Source organism: Pleurodeles waltl, chromosome 3_1, assembly GCF_031143425.1.
Source record: "Pleurodeles waltl isolate 20211129_DDA chromosome 3_1, aPleWal1.hap1.20221129, whole genome shotgun sequence".
Classification (NCBI taxonomy): Eukaryota; Metazoa; Chordata; class Amphibia; order Caudata; family Salamandridae; genus Pleurodeles; species Pleurodeles waltl.
Genome location: NC_090440.1, coordinates 1,786,626,349 through 1,786,650,143, shown reverse-complemented (window position 1 = coordinate 1,786,650,143; position 23,795 = coordinate 1,786,626,349). Strand labels below are relative to the sequence as shown.

At 44.4% G+C, this 23,795-nt stretch overlaps 1 protein-coding gene across 5 annotated transcripts in view; it reads right to left on the bottom strand.

Moving 5' to 3' along the window:
- PGAP1 (post-GPI attachment to proteins inositol deacylase 1) overlaps positions 1-23,795 on the bottom strand; it is a 764,579-nt gene that overhangs the window by 29,550 nt on the left and 711,234 nt on the right. For 3 of the 5 annotated variants that reach the window (XM_069225850.1, XM_069225848.1, XM_069225851.1), the window contains one exon: positions 5,809-5,913. In XM_069225850.1, coding sequence (XP_069081951.1) covers positions 5,809-5,913 — 105 coding nt within the window. Of the gene's footprint in view, positions 1-4,365; positions 4,564-5,808; positions 5,914-23,795 lie in introns of all 5 variants that reach the window. The other 2 variants (XM_069225846.1, XM_069225847.1) reach the window with 1 other exon arrangement.

The window sequence follows — 23,795 nt, the reverse complement described above, 5'->3', positions numbered from 1 at the left end:
GCAGGCTGACTGCAGGCAAGACCTGCAGCAGTTTGCAGGGCTCTTCTCCTTAACCCCTGGACAGACACGCCAGTGTACCCATGATGTGGACACTGGAGACAGCTTGCCGGTCAAATCCAAGATCTATCGGCAGTCAGACCAAGTTAAGGAGAGCTTCAAAGTTGAAGTCAACAAGATGCTGGACTTAGGTGTTATTGAACCCTCTGACAGCTGATAGACTAATTAGGTGCAGTAAAGTTTCTCAGTACCTTTGACTTCACTACCGTGTACTGGCAAATTCACATGGCACTTGGAGCAAAGGAAAAGACAGCATTCTCCACACCTGGCATTATCAGTTCACTGTTATGCCCTTTGATTTAAGGAATGCCCTTGCCACTTCCAAAGGTTGGTGAATCAGGTCCTTGTTGGATTGGAGTCCTTTAGTGCAGCATATCAAGATGATATTGCAGTCTTTAGCACCACCTGGCAGGGCCACCTTGTCCACCTGGGGAAGGTTGTGCAGGCCCTGCAGTCTGCAGGCCTCACTATTAAGGCATCCAAATTCCAGATAAGGCAGGGCACTGTTGTATTTTTGGGCCACATTGTAGGTGGAGGCCAAGTACAACCCTTACAGCCCAAAATCCAGACAATTCTGGACTGGGAAGCCCTTACCACCGAGACTCACGCCAGGGCATTCCTTGACTTGACTAGTTATTACAGGAGATCTGAAAAGGGGTATGGATCCATTGTAACCCCCTCACAGAACTTACCTCTATAAAGATGCCCAATAAAGTTAACTGGACAGTTAGTTGACAAAAGGCCTTTGACACCTTGAAGTGTGCTCAGCACCAGTTTTCAAAGCTGCAGACTACTCTAAGCAGTTCATTGTCTAGACAGATGCCTCTGAACATGGGATAAGAGCAGTCCTATCACAAAGCAACAATGATGGCCATGCCCAGCCTGTTGCTTTTATTTGCAGTTAGTTACTTCCCAGAGAAAAGTGTTGGAGTGCCACTGAAAGGGAGGCCTTTGCTGTGGTTTGGTCTCTGAAGAAGCTGACAGCATACTTGTTTGGTACTCACTTCATTGTTCAAACTGACCACAGCCTTCTCAGATGGCTTATTCAGATAAAAGGTGAGAACCCTAAACTTTTGAGGTGGTCCATCTCCCTACAGGGAATGCCCTTTACAGTGGAACATAGACCTGGGACTGCCCATGCCAGTGTAGATGGACTTTCCAGGTCCTTCCACTTAGACAATGAAGACTCTCTTGGGAAAGGTTAGTCTCATCCTCTTTCGTTTGGGAGGGGGTTGTGTAGGAAAGTGCCCCTTTTGGCATGGTTACCCCCACCACCCACCTTGTTGCCTGATATCTGATGCTAACTTGACTGAGTGTGTGCTGGGATCCTGCTACCCAGGCCCCCACATCTCTGTTCTTTCCCTAAACTGTAGCATTGTTTCCATAATTGGCACACCCCTGGCACACAGCTAAGCCCTTGTAAAAGGTACCAGTGGTATCAAGTACCCTGTGGCCAGGGAGGGTCTCGAAGGGCTGCAGCATCTATAGTGCCATCCTAAGGGACCCCTCACCAAACACATGCACACTGTTATTGCAAACTCTGTGTGTTGGTGAGGAGAAAAAGGTAAAGAATACATGGCATCCCTCTCTGGGTAACATGCCCACAAACCACTGCTTATGCCATAGGCAAGTCATCCCCATTGAAGACCATACAGTGCTAGGGCAGGGAGCACTATACCACAGGTGAGGGCACAGCTGCATGAGTAGCATTCCCCTACAGTGTCTAAGTCCATTCTTAGACATAATAAGTGCAGTATGGCCATACTGAGTACATGGGCTGCGAGTTTGTCATTATGAACTCCACAGCTCCATGATGGCTTCACTGAAGATTGAGAAGTCTGGTATCAAACGTCTCAGCTCAATAAACACACACTGATGCCAGTGTTGGATTTATTGAAAAATGCACAGAGAGCATCTTAGAGATGCCTCCTGTGTTTTACCCAGCCCTCTAGTGTGAGGCTGACCCGTCTGTAGGACCAGAGATGTCTACAAACCCCCAGAGAACTGCCTGCCTACCCAAGGACCAAGATCTCCCCAGGACAGCAGCCCTGCTCACAAAGAAACCTCCAAGAAGGACTCCAGAATGGCCCGGATCTGCGAGTCCTACCCGCTCTGCACCTGATGCCCATTAAGGGTTCCCAGGCGATTCTGACCTTGGGTCACCCTGGGTTGACCTCTCCTGACCAACAAGACGACGCCTGCAGCCTAAATCCAGAGGAGTCCCCTGGTCGCGACCGGCTCCGGTGAAGATTTCCCAGCGCCTTAAGTTACCCCTGCAGCCGCAGCCCCCTGGCCTTGGGGAACCCAACCAATGGTCCAGCGATATTCAGTGGGCTCTCTAATTACCTGTCCAGCTGTCAGTTTTCTTCAGCTGACTCCCTGGACCAAGCCTGCAGCCTCTCTGTGACCCTCGGGGTTCCTCCCTTGAAAAGCATTGGGCGCCCGAAGCAGTGTTTGCACCTGCACCCGGCTGCCCCAGTGTCGCTGACGGTGTGTGTTTGGTGCTGACCTGTGGCCCTACCCATGCTGATCTAAACCCCCCAGATCTGTGCCCTGAAGTCGCAGGTACTGTTTCTTTCTAAGTGCCCCCAGTCTTCATAGGATTACATTGGGCGCCCAACACCAACTTTAACCTCTGCACCCAGCCGTCTGTTGCTACTGGTGCATCCTTTGTGTCTTCCTAAACTGTGGACACCCTAACCCCCGAAGACTTGCATTGTAAGTCCAGTACTTACCTGCAAATTGTGTTGTTACTCCCCCCCCCCCCGGACTGCATTGCTTTCTATGAAAAATTACACTGTCTACTTTTGAAATTGAAAATGATTACTTACCTGTAAACTGTTTTACCTGTGAATTATAAACAAAGTGCATTTGATACTTGAAAGTGATACATTCTTGAAACTGCACTTATCTGCAACAAATATCCTTTTGGTTCTAGAAATAAAGTAACAAAGCATATTTTTTGATACATAAAACATTGGCCTGGAGTTAGTCATTGAGTGTGTGCTTAGCACTAACCTCTGATAAGCCTAACTGCTCGACCACACTACCACAAAAGAGAATATTGGTGGTTTCTACTTTAATCTCTGTAAGGCCTCTGGGGATCCACTGTACTCTGTGCACACCATACCTTACTATGGTAAAGTATATACAGAGCCAGCTTCCTACAAATTCTTATGCTTATTTCTCACTTTCCTTACACAGATTTCTATCTTCTCCTCAGCCATCACCTTCACTCTATAAATCCTTAGAGCTTAATACGTTCGTGGTCAAAGTATCTTGAAATTCACGCACCTACATCATGGTATTCTCTCTAGCTTCCACAATTGCCAGTGCCTCCGTAAGATCTGGATGTATGGCTAACAACTTCTCCTGAACTCTTAAGTCGCTGGTGTAATTTTACCAGTTGATCTCTTATGAGAGAATTAGCGATCGTCCCAAAATCACAAGTGCATGCTAATGCTATCAAGAAGTTACATAATAACAATCGGTTTCCCTCTTCCCTTGAACGATAGCAAAAAACTTATGACGTTTTAATACAATATAATTCTCATTCCAAAATGTCTCTCTAGATATTTTTCCCACTGTCTCCATCAAAACAGAGGTTGCTAAAGAAGAAAACAATATTATAGTAGTGTAGAAGGTAAGCTATTCACCTTCCAAAATGTTACCATACCAGATTATTTATAAAACATTAATTGATATAATCGATGATAATTAGAAAGAGCATATCTATTGTATATTGTTATGCATATATGGTAGATAATGTACTCTTATTTGTAATTTGTTACATATACTGCAAGGTCAACGTTCCTCTGAATGAAGGAAAGAAAGAAAAAACCTGCCTGCCGAACGGTCACGAATAACGGTTAGTTTCAGAACTGGTTACAACTCTAAATGGAAATCTTTACCAGGGCCAGTGACTTTATCAAATCATGCCATTAGTGCTTTCATAGTCAGACTCATTTGAAAGCTTTGTCTCTCTAGCTCCACTTTTTTTTAGACTGTGGGGATGGCAGGAATAACAGAATGGCATAACAATGCTCTCTGACAACTCGGGTGCCTTTTGGTTAGGCACAATACCTTAGCCAAACAAAACAAGTTTACCGTCAGTCAAGGATGCAACACTGGTGGATTCTGAGAACAGATAGACACGAGCCACAGGAGCAACACAATCACATAAGAAGGGTAATGCACAGGAAGAAGGCCACTGCAAGGCCTGGACAGGGCTAACATATAAAACTGGGCGGAGAGCACACATGTAAGTGGGTTTTCTGAGCATATGCTGGATTCAGTAAATATCCCTACCCTGTCTCTTCTTTCCGGAGCCTTGCTTTACAAATCCCTATAATCCAGACGTTTAAAGAAGGGCAGGGGTCAGCAAGGGGTAGGGTCAGGGCAAAGCACCTCTCAAAGAACTTTCGGAGACTTGTCAGGATTTTCGACTCACTTGCAGGAGTACAAGGAAGAAAAGGCAACCCCCAAGGTCCACTATTGTGACGACTTCTGTGCAAAGGAAGAGAGCAAAAACTGTGAAACATTAATTCCTGAAACAAAGGTCAGTATGCATTTCTTTTCTTTTGGACCGCATTGCTCAGTGACACAATATACTGTCTTGAGATTCACCTAACGCAATTATTTGCTGTTTTTTATCACCTGTCCAGTTATGTTTGTGTTAGACGAACATTTCTAATTTTTGCCCAGATTTTTACACTGTCAGATTGTATTCGTTTTTGTTTCATTTGTTTTTATAATGTTCTTCTTTATACTGAAACTTGGCCCTGGTTATGTATTTAAGTGTAACACTGTTTGATTGGTATATTACATCCAACACCTTACACATTTTCTCTGAGGACTGCCTGATGAATGCCCGAAGGCTATGTTTCTTGACACTTGTAGACCCTCCGGTGAATCTTCAATTTTGGTTGTGTGGGAGGTTAGCCATAGCTCACCTCAAGAAGGTGGCCTCTATTTCCCACGTCTTGTCAGCGTTTTTCCTATAGCAACTATGTGTAACTGAACAAACAATATGTGAATGGCCCTGCTCTATCACGTTGTAAAGAAAGTGTCAATGTGAGCCTGACCACGGCTCTGTTTGCTCAAGTGCTTTTGGACTGAATGTAGGACAAAAAAGCAAAGGTTAACAATCAAAATTAGTTAAGCCTGACCTTGCAGGATGTCACTATAATTAGTTTAATAGATCAGTAAAGGGGTTGCAAGGCACTTTCAACAATAATGAATGTGGTGGAAGGTATCAGCAATCTGCATTTGCAAAGTTATTTACCTTTGTGTTCCATAATTTTGGTGACCATGCAGTACTTAATGAACATTCTTAATCGAGGTGTCCAGTGTATGGAACTCCCATTTAGGGGGCTGATCCCCCAGAAAGACTGTCTGTAGTGCTTGTCCTATAAGTACATTGTTTCTAAATTGCCTACTATCCTTAAGGCACTCTCTGCCATACTAAACACAAGTAGTGCAACATACCTATTTTATAATCTGTGAGATAATGCTTCTACAAATATGATATATAACATTTAAAAATTAGATCACCATTCTTTGTTGCAAATCCACTGCAACTGCATTCTCCTTATGAATCATAAGGTACATATACAGTAAGTGCTAAAACGCTACTAACATGTATACAATTTTACATATGCATTAAATTGGATTCTATTAATATTATCATTGCCTCCCGATAGATATGTCTATCAAAACGTTTTCAATGACAGCTCAAAAACAATGTGATACCTTGATTTGATGGAAGTAACACTTGAATTCATGAGAATCTCCAAAGCAAATACAAGAACTATAGCCAGAGCTCCGAAGGGATCAGGGTCAAGATGTACATTATACCTACAGGCAGAAAAAATAAAACGTTCTTATGATATTAAATCACTGTAACATTAAAGTTAGTCGTACATTCTTTGAGACTGCACTGAGCAAAGTGAGACCCTTCAATTCAACCAGGTTCTGAATAGATGAAACTATTTAGAGTGTGTAAAAGGACCCCTTTAAACTATATAAAGAGCATAATATACAAAGGTGTGCGGTTAGAGAGTGGCTTCTCTTGGAGCTTCCACTCAGTAGGTACTGGGAGCTTAAGAACTGGAAACACGGCAGCGAATGAGAGCAACAGGTAGATTACCCCATAAGAAAATGGATGAACTCTGTGGCTAATAGAAATGGCATCAGTGCAGATGGAAGGGCGTGGTGGATGCTCCACCACCTTGCTGCTTGCCAAGATCTGGGGTGATTTATCCACAGCATGTCTGTAGAGAAGACTCAGCTGTGAGACATGCATGCTGTAGGAGACACATTAGTGGTGCAAACAGATACTAGCAGGAGTACAGGACATTTTGGGTGCCTCTAAGAAGTGAAAAGGGGGCGAGTTGAGGAGAGTAGTATGGATTTAACTACTTATCTAGAGTCTTGCCTTAAAAGCGGTAGAGAAAACTCACTGGTAAAAAACAGCATTGTTGGATATGTGGTCATTAATACAGCATGTTTTTATAATTTGTTCTTGCTGTTACCATACAGCAGGTCTTAACAGTGAGCACAAGACCTAAGCAAGAACCATTTACATTCGCCTCTAAATAAGTACTAGAGCTAGAATATTGCTGGAATGGTTTCGTATCTGTATGAAGCATACACAGGAGGGCACTGCCATACATTCAGTGGTGGCCATTTCAGTTATGACTGGGCAGCCAGCTGGCACAGGTACGCATTTCGCATGAATATGAAGCCAATAATGTATGGGGGAGAGAGAGGAAATTAAGGCTACACCATCGTCTCTCTACATCAGTCATGACTGAGACTACTGTGACTGCTATTGCAAAATATATGAAGGCGACAGCCCCTACTCCTCTGTTCCCTTTTATATCATATATTTTATTGGACTTGGTCCCTCACCCATATTTTATGGCATGCTTCATTACTGGGTTCCAATGATTGAGAGGGCTCGCTCAATTAACTTTGGGATCCTGAAAGGGATGTGTGTAAAATAACGTACTGAATTTATTGTAGGTATCCTTAATTGGATTAAAACGAATGTGTGCGATGCATCAGGCCGCCTACTGCCCCTACATCTAAAAGACAGTCAACATGTTTTAGCCAATGATAAAGCACTTAGATCTCAGTGGCCTTCCCCCAGACTAGTATCGCAAATTCCTGACCACCCTGACTATTGTGTCTGTTTACGTATTGCGTGGAGGGCAATCTAACATACTAGAAATTATTTACAAGTAAATACTTGCAGTTGCTTGTGATTCTTTTTGACTTGGTATGGTCCTTAACTCAGGCCCTTACTCCCTTTAGAAGGACAGTAGGGACATCGCAGGTACCTCAGTGTCCTCTGCAATCTATATTATGCAGTGGGCGGAGGATTACTGAGGTACCTACAGACACCAGGCTACAGGGAAGTATTGCCTACCATCCCCGTGTAGGTGGAGGGGTAATAGCAGGTCCAATACATCTCACACATTGATATTCCAGGGATACAACTCATAAGGACAAGTCACTTACCTTTGGTTACAACTTATCAGAGACTATATATAGCTGCAGATTCCTTACCTTTGAAATCTCCCTAGGCATCAGACTGGATCCGGAAGATTTACATAAGCAGTACCCCTGCACACCGTTAGGTGTCGTTGATTGGCTTTGCGTCCGTCGTTCGCACTGTCCGCACTGGATATGACATTGCGGGTCCTAAATAGGCACCACCCAGGCGCGCTGAGGTCAGCTTCTTTTCACAACTTTCCACACCAGAAATGCAGAGCCATGAAGAACACCGACTACTGGTGCGCCAAAACTAAGTCTGTGAAAGGGAAGTTCCTGCCCATAAAAATCAGTTTGCAGAGTGGGGAGGTTGGGTAGGGTGGTAAGGAATCTGCAGATAGATATAGTCTCTACCAGATAAGGTGTTACCAAAGGTAAGTTACTTGTCCATTTGATAGAGACTTCTAGCTGCAGATTCCTTACCTTTGAATTGATACCCAAAAAATACCATCCTGACGGTGGATCTTCGAACCAAGTTCAGACCGGAAATTCCTGCAGGACTGAACGGGCAAAGTGCACCCCTACAGACCTGACTGTCCAGGCAGTAGTATTTGGTAAACGTGTGCAGAGATGCCCATGTTGCTGCCTGACAAGTGTCAAGGACTGGAACTCCACAAGCTAATGCAGTGGTCGCACCTCTAGCTCAGGTCAAATGAGCGAGCAAACCCCCAGGAGCCTTTTTGGCCAGTGCTTAGCAGGTCAACCCATCTGGATATGGTCCACTTCTGCACTGTGTGACCTTTCACACCCACATACCCTACAAAGAGTTGGTCATTCACACAGAACTCTTTTGTACGATCAAGGTAGAATGCCAAAATTCTGTTTGGGTCCAGACGGTGGAGTCTCTCCTCTTCATTATAAGTATGTGGGGATGCATATAAAGTAGGCAAGTTGATGGATTAGCTTACATGAAAGGGCGTGATCAGTTTTTGGCAGAAAAGAGGCCCAAGTGCAAAGCACCACTTTGTCAGGATTAGTTGACAAGGCTGCAGCTCACTCACTCTGCTGACAGATGTAATCACCACAAGAAAGGCTGTTTTCAACTTGGGAAGCCCGAGAGGACAATCGTAAAAAGTCTCGAAAGGAGCACACATTAAACAAGTCAGAACCATGTTCAGATCCCATTGGAGCATGATGAATGGGGGTGGAGGGAAAAGATGTGTAGGACCTTTGAGGAATCTATGTACAATAGGGGATTTAAACAAAGAAGGCTGATCAGGCAACCACAAAAAAGCAGAAATAGCAGACAAATATCCCTTAAGAGTGCCCAGGACAGAGCCCTGCCAGGCCAAGCGAAATGATAAACAACAGGACCTCCGAAAGAGGGGTAGAAAGGTTAACAGCCTTGCCTGTGCACCATGCCACAAATTTCTTCAAATGGCAGACATATACCGTTTTGGTGGAGGGAAGCTTGGCTGTCAAGATGACATTACAGACTTCAGAAGGAATGTGAAAGGCACATCTGTATACAGAAAAAAGGTGTGAGGGGGAGAAGTGATGAACTAGGAACAATGTCATTGTAGAATGTCTCAAATTGAGGCTCCATCAATGGGGGGTCATACCTCATACTATCAAGCGTTGAAAACAAAATTACTTCACAGCTACCCCTGCTGAAGAGAAAGGCTCCTTGACTTTTTTTTGTGAAATCCCTCTATGCCTGGGAAGAACTAAGGAAAGTTTATTTTATGGAAGGGATGGTCTCACACACTTAGTAGTGTCATGCTTCATCATAGACCACCCCTACCCACCCCTGTAGAATAATGTCACAAGGGCAGACTCAACAGTCTGGTTCAGACCTACTAGCGGGAGTTCTTATATAAAGTTGACTGGACAGTGACAGGATCCAGATACTTAAAAATACTTAGTGGAGTACCGGTACATCACCTTTATTATGGTATCGACTGTAATGATTAAAAAACAAAAAAGGAAGAGATGAGCTTTAGTGCAACGGCCCCACTCATCTATGGATAAGCCAACATGTTTCTGCCCATTTTCCAAGCCTCTACAGGTCTAGAGCATTCATCAGGGCTATGAATCTCTAACAACCCCACACTGGAAAAGTGTAAAGTTAATAGTATAATCTAAGTCTGTGATTAGAAATAGTGAAATTACACAGGGCCTACCCGAAACTCTGTCAGTTATTTAGGACCCATATTTAAGGGAACTAGGACCTCATGTCTGGGATCAGGGCGATGCCCCTTGTAGTCACACATTCGTCAAAGGGTGCATTGCGGGATACTACCTCTGTGTATTGCCTCCTCCCAGCTGCTCAATCTCCACGCAAGAAGGTGAAGAGTGGACAGGTTCGGTGAGGAACCCTCCCCTGCTGCTGCGACAGAAGATCATCCCGAAGGGGCAGTCTGATAGGAGGATTGATGAACATGCTCAGCAGCTTTGGATACCAGACTCTCCGTGCCCAGTCCGGAGCCACAAGAATTACTTGGGCCCAGTCGTTCCTGATCTTCTTGAGAACTCTGGGTAGGAGGGTATAGTCGGAAAGGTGTACACGAGGCCTGAACACCACTCGAGACGAAACGCACCTCTGAGCAATTATAAGCTTAGAAACTCCAATGCGCAAAACCGCAGACATTGCGCATTCTCGGCGGAGGCGAACAGATCTAACCAAGGCTCTCACCACTGATGAAAGAGACCTTGCACCACTTCTGGATGAAGAAGCCACTCGTCATAAGCTAGGCATTTTCAGCTAAGTTTGTCCACTCTGGCATTCAGAGACACCAGATGCTAAATCACCAGGGAGATGCTCTGCTGTTCTAGCCAGGTCCAGTGGCACAGCACCTCTTTACAAATGTTCCACGACCCCACCCCATCCTGGCTGTTGCAGTACCACGTCAGTGGTGTTGTCTGTGAACACCTGCACCATTTGTCCCTTGATAGAAGGAAGAAAGGCTTTCAATGGCAGCCGGATCGCACAGAGCTCCAACAGGTTGATGTGGAGGCCTGTTTCCATCAGAGACCAGATGCCTCTGATTTCACCTCTCCTAGATGACCACCCCCTTCCCAGAGTGACGTATATGTAACAACTGTCAAATCTGGTTGAAGAAAGGAGAGAAATCTGCCTCTGACCAAATTGTAGTTTGTTAACCACCACTGCAGATCTTTTGAAGACAAAAGATCTGAGATCTGGACCTTGTCGAAGAGATTCTCCTGATGCTGTTCCTGCTGGAACTTCAGGTCCCACTGCAGAGCCTGCATATGCCATCTGGAATGCATCACCAGCAGGATGGAGGAGGCCATGAGACCCGCCAGCCTCAAAGACATTCTCACTGAAATCCAGGACAGAGGCTGAAACATCGCCATCATAGCCTAAATTTCCTGGACTCACTGCTCGGGAGGAAAGGCCCAAAACTACACTATGTCCAGAACAGCTCCGATGAAAGGGAGCATCTGAGAGGGAGTCAGGTGTGACTTCGGCATGTTTATAATGAAATTCAGTGAATGCAGGAGGTTCGCCGTAGTCTGGAGGTGGGAGAAGACCACCTGGGGCAAGCCCGACTTCAACAGCCAGTCATCAAGCCAGGGGAAGGCTGAAACCCCTGATCTCCGCAGATGAGCTGCAACCGCCACCAACACCTTGGTGAATACCTGAGGGGCGCAGGTAAGAAGAAAGGGGAGCACGGTGAAAAGAAAGTGCTTGTGGCCTACCGTGAACTGCCGGTAATGCCTGTATGCCAGCAGGATGGGGATATGAAAGTAAGCATCCTGCAAGTCCAACTCTACTATCCAGTCTCCTGGGTCCAGGGAAGATAGAACCTGAGCCAATATGAGCATCTTGACCTTCTTCTTGTGAAAGAGATTGAGGGACCTATGGTCTAGGATAGGGCGAAGACCCTTGTCCTTTTTGGAAACCAGAAAGTAGCGGGAATAACAACTATAGCCTACTTCTAGTACAGAAACCATCTCTATTGCTCCCTTGGCCAAGAGAGCTGCAACTTTCTCCCGGAGAAGGGACAAATGATCCTCCATCAACTGATCGTAGGATAGAGGGCTAGTCTTGAAGGGGAGGGAGTAGCTCCTTTGGACTATCTGCAAAACCCACCTGTCTGAAGCAATGGATTGCCAGCGGATCAGGTGATGGTGAATCCTGCCGCCAACTGGCCCATGGTGGGAGTGAGTCTGACTTGGAAGGTTTAGAGGCTGCTGCACAGGGGGCTAAGAGGGTACTGACCAGACCGCTCGCCACTTGATCCATGAGTGGCTCCTGCCCTCTCAGCCATATGGAGGCTGGGCAGCATGTGTGGCACGGTGGCTGACCGGGAATGGGCACACTTGGAGACCCCTTACCTGGCCACGAAAGGGGAGAAAGGAAGACGGGGGGATGAGGGGCCACCACGAAGCCCAAGGACCTGGTCGTAGCCTGAGAATCCTTGAAGCATTCGAGCATCAAATCTGACTTGTCTTTGAAGAGATGGGTGCCATGAAAGGGCATGTCCTAAGAAGCTTGGACATCCCCAGAAAAGCCAGACGTCCTCAACCAGGTGTGACACCTCAGGGCTAATGTGGAAGAAACCTTTCTGCTTAGCGAGTCTGTTGTGTCCAGTCCATAACAAATTGTGAACTTTGCTGCATCTCTCCCATTGGCAACAGTCTAAGAGAGTACAGCCCTGTCCTCCTACAGGACCTGCGGCACTACTTGCACAATCATATCCCTCAGCGTGTGGGAATAACGGCCCAAAAGGTACACGAACCGCAAGGGTGGTAGAAGAAAACATTTTCTTCCCAAGTGTGTCCAGCCTTTTGGATTCCCTATCTGGGGAGCGGAAGGGAACGCAACATAGGAGGTAGAGGCTTGGACCGCCAAACTCTCAGGGTTGGGGTGTTGTGTCAAGAAACTTGAGTACCCAGGTGCAGGGCGTTGGCGGCTGGCAGTTGTCCTGTTCACAGGAGTCCCTGTGCTGGGTTTAGACTAGATACCCAGTAGGACATCAGTGAGCGCATCACTGAAAGGGAGCAGGGGTTCAGAAGAGGAAGCACCCGGTTACAGCACCTCTGTCAAAAGGTTAGACTTGATGGCACCTGAGGGCAGGTGAAGGTCCAGGACCTCGGCTGCCCTCCTCACCACACTCCCTCCTTAGTAGCAATGGTAGGGGGAGAAAGCATACCTGTATCTGGAGAAGTAGCCAGTCTGCTGGCCTCATGCAAGTCTTCTCGCCAGTCCATTTGTACATGGGGCTGGTATTCTAAAGGATCCATCGACACCTCCCGTTCATCTCCGAAGCCTAGCCTGTAGGAAAAGGGCTCAAGATCTGAATGAAGAGGCAGAGCTCCTGCCGGCACCGGAGTTGTGTGATGCCCATCCGGCTACGTGTCGGAGTCAGCGATGACAATTGGGATGGAGCTGTCCATGAACGTGGCGGTGCCGGGAGTGCGGCTTCGGACCTGGCTTTGGAGAAGACTTAGGTGATAAGACCAGCACCGATCTGGATCCAGAACTGGATCCCTGGGAGCCCCTTTTAGCAGAGGCCTAAGCAGCTGGTGAGGTGGAGCCCAAAGGTGCTCCAGCGCTGTCAGACTGCCCAAAAATGAGGCTCATGGCCTTATAGAACTCTCAGAATTTTGAAGGGGCGGCTCCAACTCCAGGAAACTCAGGGAAGCGCGGAGTCGGCTCAGGCTCTGCAGAATGAGGTCTAGAGCTGTGCTTTCCAACCTGTGGTCCGTGGCTGCTTAAAATAGTAACTAATATTAACAGATTAATGAAGAGAGAGACAGAGAGAGAGAGAGAGAGAGAATGTGTGTGTGTGTGTGTGTGCGTGTGTATATATATATATATATATATATATACATATACACACATTTGGCCGGGACAGCGTGATCAAGTGTTATACTTATTTTTGTTTTGAATTTCAGATATATTTTTTCTACAATAAAAAGTCGACGAACCTCAATAAACTGTTCTGGATATTCGTTTTCTGTGTATTACACACCGTTTTTTGAAACATATATTTATATTTATAGCGGTTAAATGTACAATTGAACATTTTAAAATGTACTGTAAATGTCATGAAATTTGAAACTGGAGGCTAAAAATTAAATTAGTATCCTCAGATTGATTTGTGGGAGCAATGCAGGTGCATCAAACAGAATATAGAATGGGTGATGAGTGGGTTCAGTTGAATTTGGAATGTTATTTTTATTTTATTTTATTTGTTTGCAAATCAAATAAAATGTGTTATCATTTTTGTATGTGTTTGATGGAATGCTTGTTTCTGTATTTTTTCTGTATTGTTTTGCGGTTCAAAGCATCGACAATGTTTCGGCCTGGGTCCCCGGCTTCCAGCAATGACTAAGTGGGGGTCCCCAGATTCTAAAAATGATTCAGTGAGGGTCCCTGGGTTCCATTAATGATAAAGTGGGAGTCCACAGAAGACAAAGGGCCACTGGTCTAGAGCTTTGACGTTCCCACGTCTCGTCTGCCCACGGATGAGGAGAAGTCAAAAAACGATCCGACTTCTTGGATTTTTTCAGGTACATCGACTTACCTGAACGTCCCGAGGACTTTGAGTGGGATGACTACAACTTCGGACTCCAGGAACAATCTCGGGACCTTCCTCTTGATCAGGATCACAACTTGCACTGAGTCGAGCACTGGGCCACCATCAGCTTCAGGGATTGCTCCCTCAAAGCCTTCAGATGCATGGCCGGCACTCGGAGCACGACTTCGAGTCGTGGTCACACTCCAGACAGCAAAAGACACATGAGGTGTGGATCTGTCACGGACATCACCGATTACATGACTCGCAGGGCTTGAATCCTGTCTTCCTAAAGACATCCCTTGAAGCACCAGGAATGAAACTTGAAAAATACTCAACAAAGAGTCAAAAAAGCCAGTCAAAAATTGACTGAGGGGTAGCTGTCTTCGGATCAGTGCTTAGTTGGCGTGGAAGGAGAAGAACTGACATCAGCGTGTCTGGGTGGCACTTATATAGGGCCTGTGACATTATGTCCAGTGTGGATGCTGCCGATGAAGAATGCTGAGCTGACTGAAGCCACCAAACAGAGCGCTGGGGTACTGCTCATGAAAATCTTCCCGATCCATTCTGACGCCGGGGGAGAAGACAATGGTAGCTAGAAGTCTCTATCAGATTGGCTGGATATAGATATGAGGTAAAATATCATAATATGATTTTGGAGTGGGGGGGACAAGAATCCAATGGTTTTCAGACAGGAAATAATAGCTAACACACCATCTTTCTCCTGTCCCTGGACCCGGCTGCAGATCAGAACAGCAACACCTTTATACATTTTACTGTTTCAAATGTATATTCACTATTCATGCTTTAACTATAACACTTTAGAGTGTTCACACCACCCAACGCGGGGCCCTGGTCCATGTTTTATAAAATAAATCAATCAATAGCTTTTTAAAACATTGGATAATGTTGGTGGTCTTCCAATGTACAGACTCATAGCTTTAGAATGGAAAATCATGGTCCACTGCAGACACCGGAGGCTCAAATGAAATTTCACTGACATAATCTTGGATAATTTAGAGAATTTTACATTACACTTGTGATGGACAATTTCCAAAATTATGCCATACGGCACAGAATTTTAGTGCAGGTGCATGAGAACAATGCTAATGACTAGAACACAAGTGTTTATGGTTCATGACACTTGTTTTTCGCAGACCTATTTAACAGCGACACATGGATGGCTTGCATGTCATGCAATTCTCTGTAATTTTTGCAGAATTTCGCATGGTTTCGTGAAAGCAAATTACATACATTTCACACACCTCTAGTTGTAATATGACATCACCTTTGAAATGAAAGAATGTGGAACCCCCTAGTGCCATTTCTTTCATTTATCAGGTTTGCTGCAACCCAGTGCAACATTCGAAATTCTAATGCATTCATTTATATGCAGCTTCACAACTGGAATAGTACGTAACTTGGCATTATCGAGAATGTCACAAAAAGAAAAACCTCTAGTAAAGGTGGAGCCTCACAGTGGCAATTGTCTGTTCACGATTGAAGACAACATAACTTGTGTACTAACTGGAGATAACTATGCTGCAGTATTCCTTAGTGATAACTATGTCTGTGCTACTGATAACAATAAATGTACTTGTATCAGAAATTAAAAGTCTCATAAGTGCAACTGAATAAGCAAGTACTTCAGCTGTACTAAAGTAGCTGTAGTCCATGTATGGAAACCCATTTTGAGTGTACTTCTTCAATTAGAATAAATGTCAAGCACCAATAACAATCTTTTCTGTGCATAGAAGCAACATAGTAACAACTAATAGGTTGCAAACGTATGCAAAGAATGAGTGAAGGAGAAATGGTGCATTTTGTCACAGCTGTGCCATTTTAAGCCTGAAAGACGCCCAGAAAAAGCCGGTTATCAAGTGTGCAATGTTTTGTGCGCTCGATGTACTACAACACAGCATACCAGGAAACCATCCTATGTAGATATTTTTCCTCCCAGGCTAGGTGTGGAGTAGTCACTATAGAAGATTAATAGTCTGAGTTATATGGAAAGCACAAACCACTTGGCCTAAGAAAAATGGGCAGGTGCACAGAACCAATTAATCAAGGTAGATTATGATAGGGCCTGATGTTATCCAAAGCTGCAAGCAAATTAACTGCCACCAACATAACTGGTTCAGAGTAAGAAGAAGGCAACTGTGCATCAAGTCAAATGGAGATGACAATGAGAAAGTGAAAACAAGGTTTGAGTCCAACTGGGCATAATAAACATTGGAAGGGAATAAGTCAAGTAAACTTCTCAGAAACAGTACCACTTGTGGGGACAAATGCTCATCATGAAGGTACATACAGGTAGAAAGAGATCCTAAGTAGCCTTTAACCACAGCTACCACCAGGCCCTGCTGTGCAAGGGAACAATTCAGACTTCAAGATGTTAGACTTGAAAGGTGAACGAGTTACTTACTATTGTAACACTGTTTCTGGTGGATATTATATCTAACCACAGATTACCCACCTTCAGAACATCCTCAGCAGCCAGCCTGCATCAGGAGAAATGCTCCTGGGCAAGTTTCAGAGTCACCATCCTAAATGCATCTGCAGTCCTGATATTCCGTTGACAATTCAGTTGAAACAGAACCAAACATTTCCTCAACAAAGATGAACCTTTGGCCCCCGGGAAGGCGCTGAAAGATGTGTCATTGTTGAATTTAGTCCTTACTTTTTCCTTTGCCATATGGATATTTTCTCCTATCGACTCCGTGGCAGGCACAAGAGCCTGCTCCGTGGGTGGCACCACCACCGTGATGGTGCAGGGGGTTAGGTCTGCTGGAATCTCTAAAATTGCAGGAACAGACTCCACTTGGGGAGTAGCTCAGAAGTAGTCCTACTAACGGCTTGAGCTGTGTGGGGTAGGCTTAAGAACAGAACTACAGTCTTAACTTCTTAGGCACAGGAAGAGTCCAGCATTGGTGTCAAGCCGGCGAACATTCCTGGTAATGAACATCAACCTCGAGGAATATTTCTGTGAGAACATTTCTTAGGAAAACATTCCCTGGATGGTAGCTGAACCTTCAGTGTGGGAGTCCATTTTGGGGTCTATCTGCCAGTGTCAAAGATGAATTTGATGTAATAAAATGTGTGTTTAAAATATTGAGCCCTTCAGCACTAAAACAACACTTTACTTGACAGAAATGTATTTTCCTTGACACGACTAGGCTCCCAACTAGGCCTGTACTCCACAGTTCTTTCTGAACACAGTCATAATGATTTGTATTTTCATTCCTCCACTCATCGGACTTAAGCAAACTGTAATGCTTTGCATTGACATGCTGTTCTCGCCTTTGTATTGACATGCTGTCTTCGCCTTGGCAACATTCATGACTGTTCCTGGCAGTAGTTATTCAATTGTGTGACTTCCATTGTTTTGTAACTAGCTTGAACTGTCACATCTGATTACATTTTTGGTTAGAATACGGTAAATTAATATTCATGTTAAGGAGCTTGCGTTGGAATGGTGGCAATAGATGATGTTGCATAGTTCTGCATTGTAATTTGTCAATTAATTGCTACATTAGATCGCCTTATGCTGACTATGCAACGTCCGTTGACGTCTATGGTGAATTTGCTTATATAAACCATGAAATCTGGAGGGAAGCCAGTCTTCTGACTCCTTGACTAGAGGTACAACCTTTGTTGGTTCATCTAATGATCTGGACTTAAAATATTTTTGCTTGGACTTCATGGCTTTACTGCTGTATTTGATCAATCCCTATGCTAATTCCCTATAGTGATTCCTATGTGTTTTAATGAATTTATTTTTCCTTCTGGGTTGCACCTTGAATTATATCAATAACTCTTTGTGGCTGACACTTTATTTCTTATTCTGAAGGTTTTTTGTTCTTGAAATGTTAATTGAATTTGTGCTGGGTGCTGTTAGAGCAACATTGCCTCATACAGGCTTGAGGTTTAACACTGTCCCAGGTCCTGCGTAGATGCTTTACCTGGCAGGATAGTGTTGAAACCGGACTTGGCTAAAAACAACTGGAGGTCCCGACCCCTAATGACTTTTAGCTGCTTGGAGGCACAAGAGGCCCAGGCTGCTCCATCCTGTCCTGACCCCAGACACCACAAAGATTTGTCCTAGGGATCAGAAAGGGACATCGTCTTATGGCATGAATGTTTTAACTGGGCCAAATCAAGGAGTCATTTGATCTAGTCATTGTCAAAATCTGAGAACTGTGTTGCTGAAATGCCAAAAGAGAGCTCTGGACAGCATTTATGAGGTGTGGAATACACAGGGACTGACATCAACACGCTGGTGGGTGCCTAATACACCCTGGTGACATTACATATGGAAGAAGAGTTGTTGCGCAAGCTACCTGGTGTCACCTGGCAGCCCTGGAGAGTCACTGCAGTGAAAAAGGTTTTCCAGATCAATTTGAAGCCTGGAAGGAGTGTACTGATAAGGAGAGGAAGCTGCAGGAATGTGTATCCATCAGAAATTATCTATCAAGACTTGCTCATATTTTCCCCAAAAAGAAAGAATGATAATACTTCAGGACTCTGTAAGACACTCTCACCACCTACATGTTATTATTGAAGCTACTTTCCTTCAGGAACCACAGACACTGATGTATGAACCAAGACGTGGCCATCCCATCCTGTTAAGAGTTATACCGGTTATAATAGTTACCGAAGACCCTCAAAAGTGAAAAGTTTGGCTGGTCGTCAGATTGTTCGTTGTCTGTTCACCATCGGAGGTTAGCATGTACTTAAACACATTCACTTAGGAAGAGATGCATCGACCATGTAAGAATCTGCAGCATTAATAGGGAAGGGAACGTTTGGCTGTAGCTTTGCCACACAGGAACCAGCTCTTTGGAAAAACCCATGGCACTACTGGTTTGTAGACTTTACCAGGGAGGAATGTTTTCTTTTTTTGTATTTGTTGAATTTACACTTTTTAGGATGTGAGTAAGGGGGCTTCTGCTTGGAAGCTTCACTTTTCTATTGGGAGGAAGACATACCACAAGATGGACTTATCCCTTCCACTGGTGTGCCTGAGCCAGAAACAGCTTGATCTTGCTTGGTCTCCTGTACCGTGATGGCCTTGATGTGCATCTGAGCATACATTATAGGAAACAGAGCCATGGGCAAACCCAAGCAGCTACACGTACATTGAATGAGGGTTTGAGACAGACAAGTAGTGGTTTTAAATGCCTACATCTTCAATCCATACATTTGCACACTCGTCCAGAAATAATTAGAGGAGGAAAACAGAGGACGCTCTCTAGACAAACTGTTCCAAAATCTGAGGAATGAGAAGAACCGGGTGTCAGCCGCACCTTTTTGGATGTGTCATCACATCTGTTGAGGAGGAACATCCTTACATTTGCAGCATAGCTAACACACAAACGGAAATATTTCTGGGGTAAATACTTTTCTAGATCCAGTCTGACATTTGGGAAGACCATTCAAAGATGAAGAGTCTGTGGTAAGAAGCATCCATATGATATAAACAGATAAACACCAGTGAAGTGTTCCCAGGTCTTCCTCATTAAGAAGTGATATGAGAAAGTGGCACACTCGTTGACAAAGGAATCTTTTTATGAACGCATCAAGTCACTGACAGAGATATCCACGTCTAATTTACAAATCAAACCTGAATTGCTGTTATTCAAGTAAAATGCTATCTAGTTAAAAAAGATGAGCTCAAACAGGATGGCCTCCTTTCCTTGAGGTTCTTCTTTTGTTACAGTTAGATTTATGGCTGGATTTGCTGGCTATTGAAGCTTTACATCAGACTTGGCTTTCCCAAAATAGAACAACAGCAAGACCTGATCCAGGTGAGGGATGGAGGTTTTAGTTTTTTCCCACTGGGGAACAAGAAAACTCACATTTTTGTGTGGCAATTTCTGCCTGTTATAATGTGTGTTTTTATGAATAGAATCTTTGTAGATTGTCATGGGAACCGTGACAGTCCTCCTCAGACGGTTACTGGGAGCTGGCTGAGGTGGAGGTCACATCTGTTACTGGAACTGAAATAAACTATCTACGAAATCATCTCTGTGCCAGTGCCGTCCTTCACAGCATAAATTTGGCGACGAGTTTGAGCCAGCTTTTACAGTGAAGGAGTGGTGTGATCTCTATCTCGAAGGAAGGAAAAGCACTGTGTAAGGAGCGTCGGAATCTTAATCTGATGTTATCCAGAGACTTCGCTGATCAGCTGCGGTCGTTTCAGATGTGAGATGGCAGACAGACATCGTGTAAGAATTGTGTGCTATGTTGTCTCTGGATCAGCAGCTGCTTTCCGTCAGACTTTGTGTTTGGGAGCCAAGGAGGTCGTGTAGGCGCAAGGCTAACTATTGCGGTCAGTGTCTTGTTTACAGTTTTTTTTAACTGGGCCAGCGTGGAGGTCTGTGGTGCAAGTCATCACATGTTACATATCAACTGTTGATACGGGCACGCGCAGCTTTAACTCAAACATTGGTGGAACACTCGTGCCACAAAAGCAAGCGAAAGCACGTGGAGCTCAACGTCACCTTGGTGCCATACAGCAAACAAAAGCGCGTGGGAGCGCAGCGTCACCTTGGTGCCATACAGCAAACAAAAGCGTGTAGGAGCGCAACGCAACCTTGGTGCCACACGGCAAGCAGAAGCGCGTGGGAGCGAAATCTCACCTGAGTGCCGCACACAGCAAGTGAAAGTGTGTAGGAGCGCAGCGTCATCTTGGTAACCCTGCAGTTCAGAGTGCGCAGGAACACAATTTTGTTTAGCAGTCAGTGTTCTTTCCGGCATCTGTCTAAGGACTACTTCTGGTATGCAAGCACTAGAGGAAAGGCCGTTCTGATGCTCACACCGACACCTAAGACAGCATATACTGAGCTAATACTCAGTCTTTATATTGATTTTGGGATCATTTTCTTTGCTCTTTTGGCAGCACGCTGAACAAATTCCGTACCTGTTGCCATGATGGGGACCCTCTGCGATGTGCACGCATGTTACTGAAACTTTTCTGATCTTTGTGTTGTTTTTTTTTTCTTCATGCTTTCTTGGCACTAACAGTTCTTTCAGAGACAGTGCACTAGTGGGGGGGCAATTGGTATTGGCGTATTTCATTAAGTTTTAATATATATATTATTGCTATAGATATATGTTTATATGATATTCGTCATTGAACAATAACAATATGGATTTACAAGCCATTGCACCACCACCTCTGTTCTTACCCCAACCGGGTGAGCTGTCACTTGAGTGGGAAGAATGGTTAGATGTTTTTGATAATTATTTAGAGGCAATTGATGGGCGTAATTTTTCCATGGGGCGAAAAAAAGCTATTTTATTAAATGCTTTGGGTAAGGAAGGACAACACATTTTTAAGTACCTACCTCCGTTACCCATTCAGGAAGATCAACCTGATGTGGATGTTTATGCTGATGCACGTAAGCGCTTAGAAATCAGATTTGCAAAGGGTCGCAATATAGTAATTAGGCGACATAAATTTTATACCCAGCCACAAAGTCCAGGGGAGTCGATCGATGATTTTGTCACCAGGTTAAGAGAATTGTCGCTAAAATGCCAGTTTGGTCCAATGACTGAAGAGATGATACGTGACCAACTTATAGTACAGTGTAACAGTCGTAAGATACAAGAGAGATTGTGGGCTGCAAAAAATCCTACGTTAAAAGATGCCATTGAGATAGCTAAAGTAATTGAAGAATCTGAGTACTGCATGAGAGTGATGGATAAGAGGGAAGAGAAAACTGGAGTGTCAGTTATTGGTCAGCATACAGACAGTGAAGCTATGGGTAGCAAAGGTAGGGCAAGTGCGTGTAAAAGCAGTAAAGGTGGTCAGAATGTGAGAGTAGTTGGTAAGGGATGCAACAACTGTGGCAGCTATAGTCATAGTACCGGGGTGAGAAACTGTTTTGCGAAAGGAAAGGATTGTAGGAAGTGTGGGCAAAAAGGACATTTTGCAAGGATGTGTCGAGGGATTGCAAAGACGAAGGTAGCAGTGTTGTCAGGAGAACCAGATGAGGCTTTGAGTATGCGTGCGGACAGAGTATTGATTGTTGGGCATCAAGACAATAGGAGACAAAGACCTACAGCTGAATTTCTTATAAAGGGAGTGAAAATTCAATTAATGGTTGACTCGGGGTCTTTATACACCATCATACCAAATAAATTGTTCATGTCTAATTGGCCTGATGTCAAGTTATTGCCAAAAGACATCAACCCTGGTGGGTATCAGGGTGAAGAAATAGATATTGAAAGGGTGGTTGAGGGAAGAGTATATGTGGCAGAATCAGGTCCACCGATTCTCGGGTGGGCTCATCAATATGACTTACACATTGTCATAAATCCACGTGCGCAGAATCCCGTTATGGTAGTACAGGAAGTGATGTTGGAAGACATTATCAGGAATGCGGAGAATGTGTTTCGTGAGGAAATGGGTGAACTCAAAGGGTATGTGCACAAAATTAAATTGAAACAAGGGGTGATGCCAATCCAGCATAAGGTTAGAAGGGTACCTATTGTGGTTAGGCAGGAAGTCAAGAAATTATTGCGAGAAATGATGAAAAATGGGGTAATTGAGCCAGTGGAGACTTCAGAGTGGATTTCTCCGGTTGTAATTACTCGCAAAGCTGATAACAAGTTGGGATTTTGCGTTGACTTGAGGAGCTTGAACCAATGTGTAGTTGCAGATAATTTTCCACTTCCCAACATAAATGAACTTTTGACTCTAATGAGGGGTGGTAAATTTTTCACGAAATTAGATCTGAAACATGCTTATCATCAAGTCAAATTGCACAATGATTCTAAACCTCTTACATCTTTCATAACCATGGAAGGCATGTTCCAATTTACCCGAATGCCTTTTGGGTTATGTTCGGCGGCCAGTGTGTTTCAGAGAGTAATGAGTGAGGTACTCCGTGATTTAGAATGTGTCATTTACTTCCAGGGTGATATTTTAATCTTTGGAGACAGAGTCGAGAATCATAATTTCACCTTAAAACAGGTCCTTGACAAAATTTCTAATGCTGGGTTGACACTGAGGAAAGAGAAATGTGTGTTCTTGGTCAGGGAGATAGAATATCTTGGGCATACCCTCTCGGGTGATGGTATCAAGTCTAAGAGTAACTTATTAGATGCTATTAGGTTGGCTCCACCGCCTCAAGACAAAGATCAATTAAGGTATTTTTTAGGAATGATAGAGTATTATTCAAAATTTGTGAAGAATTTTGCTTCTAAGACGGAGGTACTGAAAATGTTATTGAGGAAGGGTGTAAGATTTTTGTGGTCTAACACGCAACAAGGGTGTTTTGAGGCCATAACGGAGGATGTGTGTGCTGCTGGCATAGTGACCCCTTTTGATACAGGGAAGAGATCAGTAATTACTGTGGATGCGAGAGCATATGGTATAGGAGCAGTGTTTGCGCAGATACATCCAACAGGTGAAAAGACCGTTGCATTTGCTTCACGTTCCTTAACAAATTCTGAGCGCAATTATTCCGTTATTGAGAGGGAAGCTTTGGCTGCAGCTTGGGGTATGGAGTACTTCAGAGTTTACATATGGGGAACGCGAGTGACATTACGTTCGGACCACAAACCTTTGATGAAGATTTTGTCTTCTGGTGGGGCTGGCAAGGGTTCGGCAAGACTGGCTCGGTTAGCAGCTAGATTACAGGAATACATTTATGTTCTAGAATACGTACCTGGGTGGAAGAATGT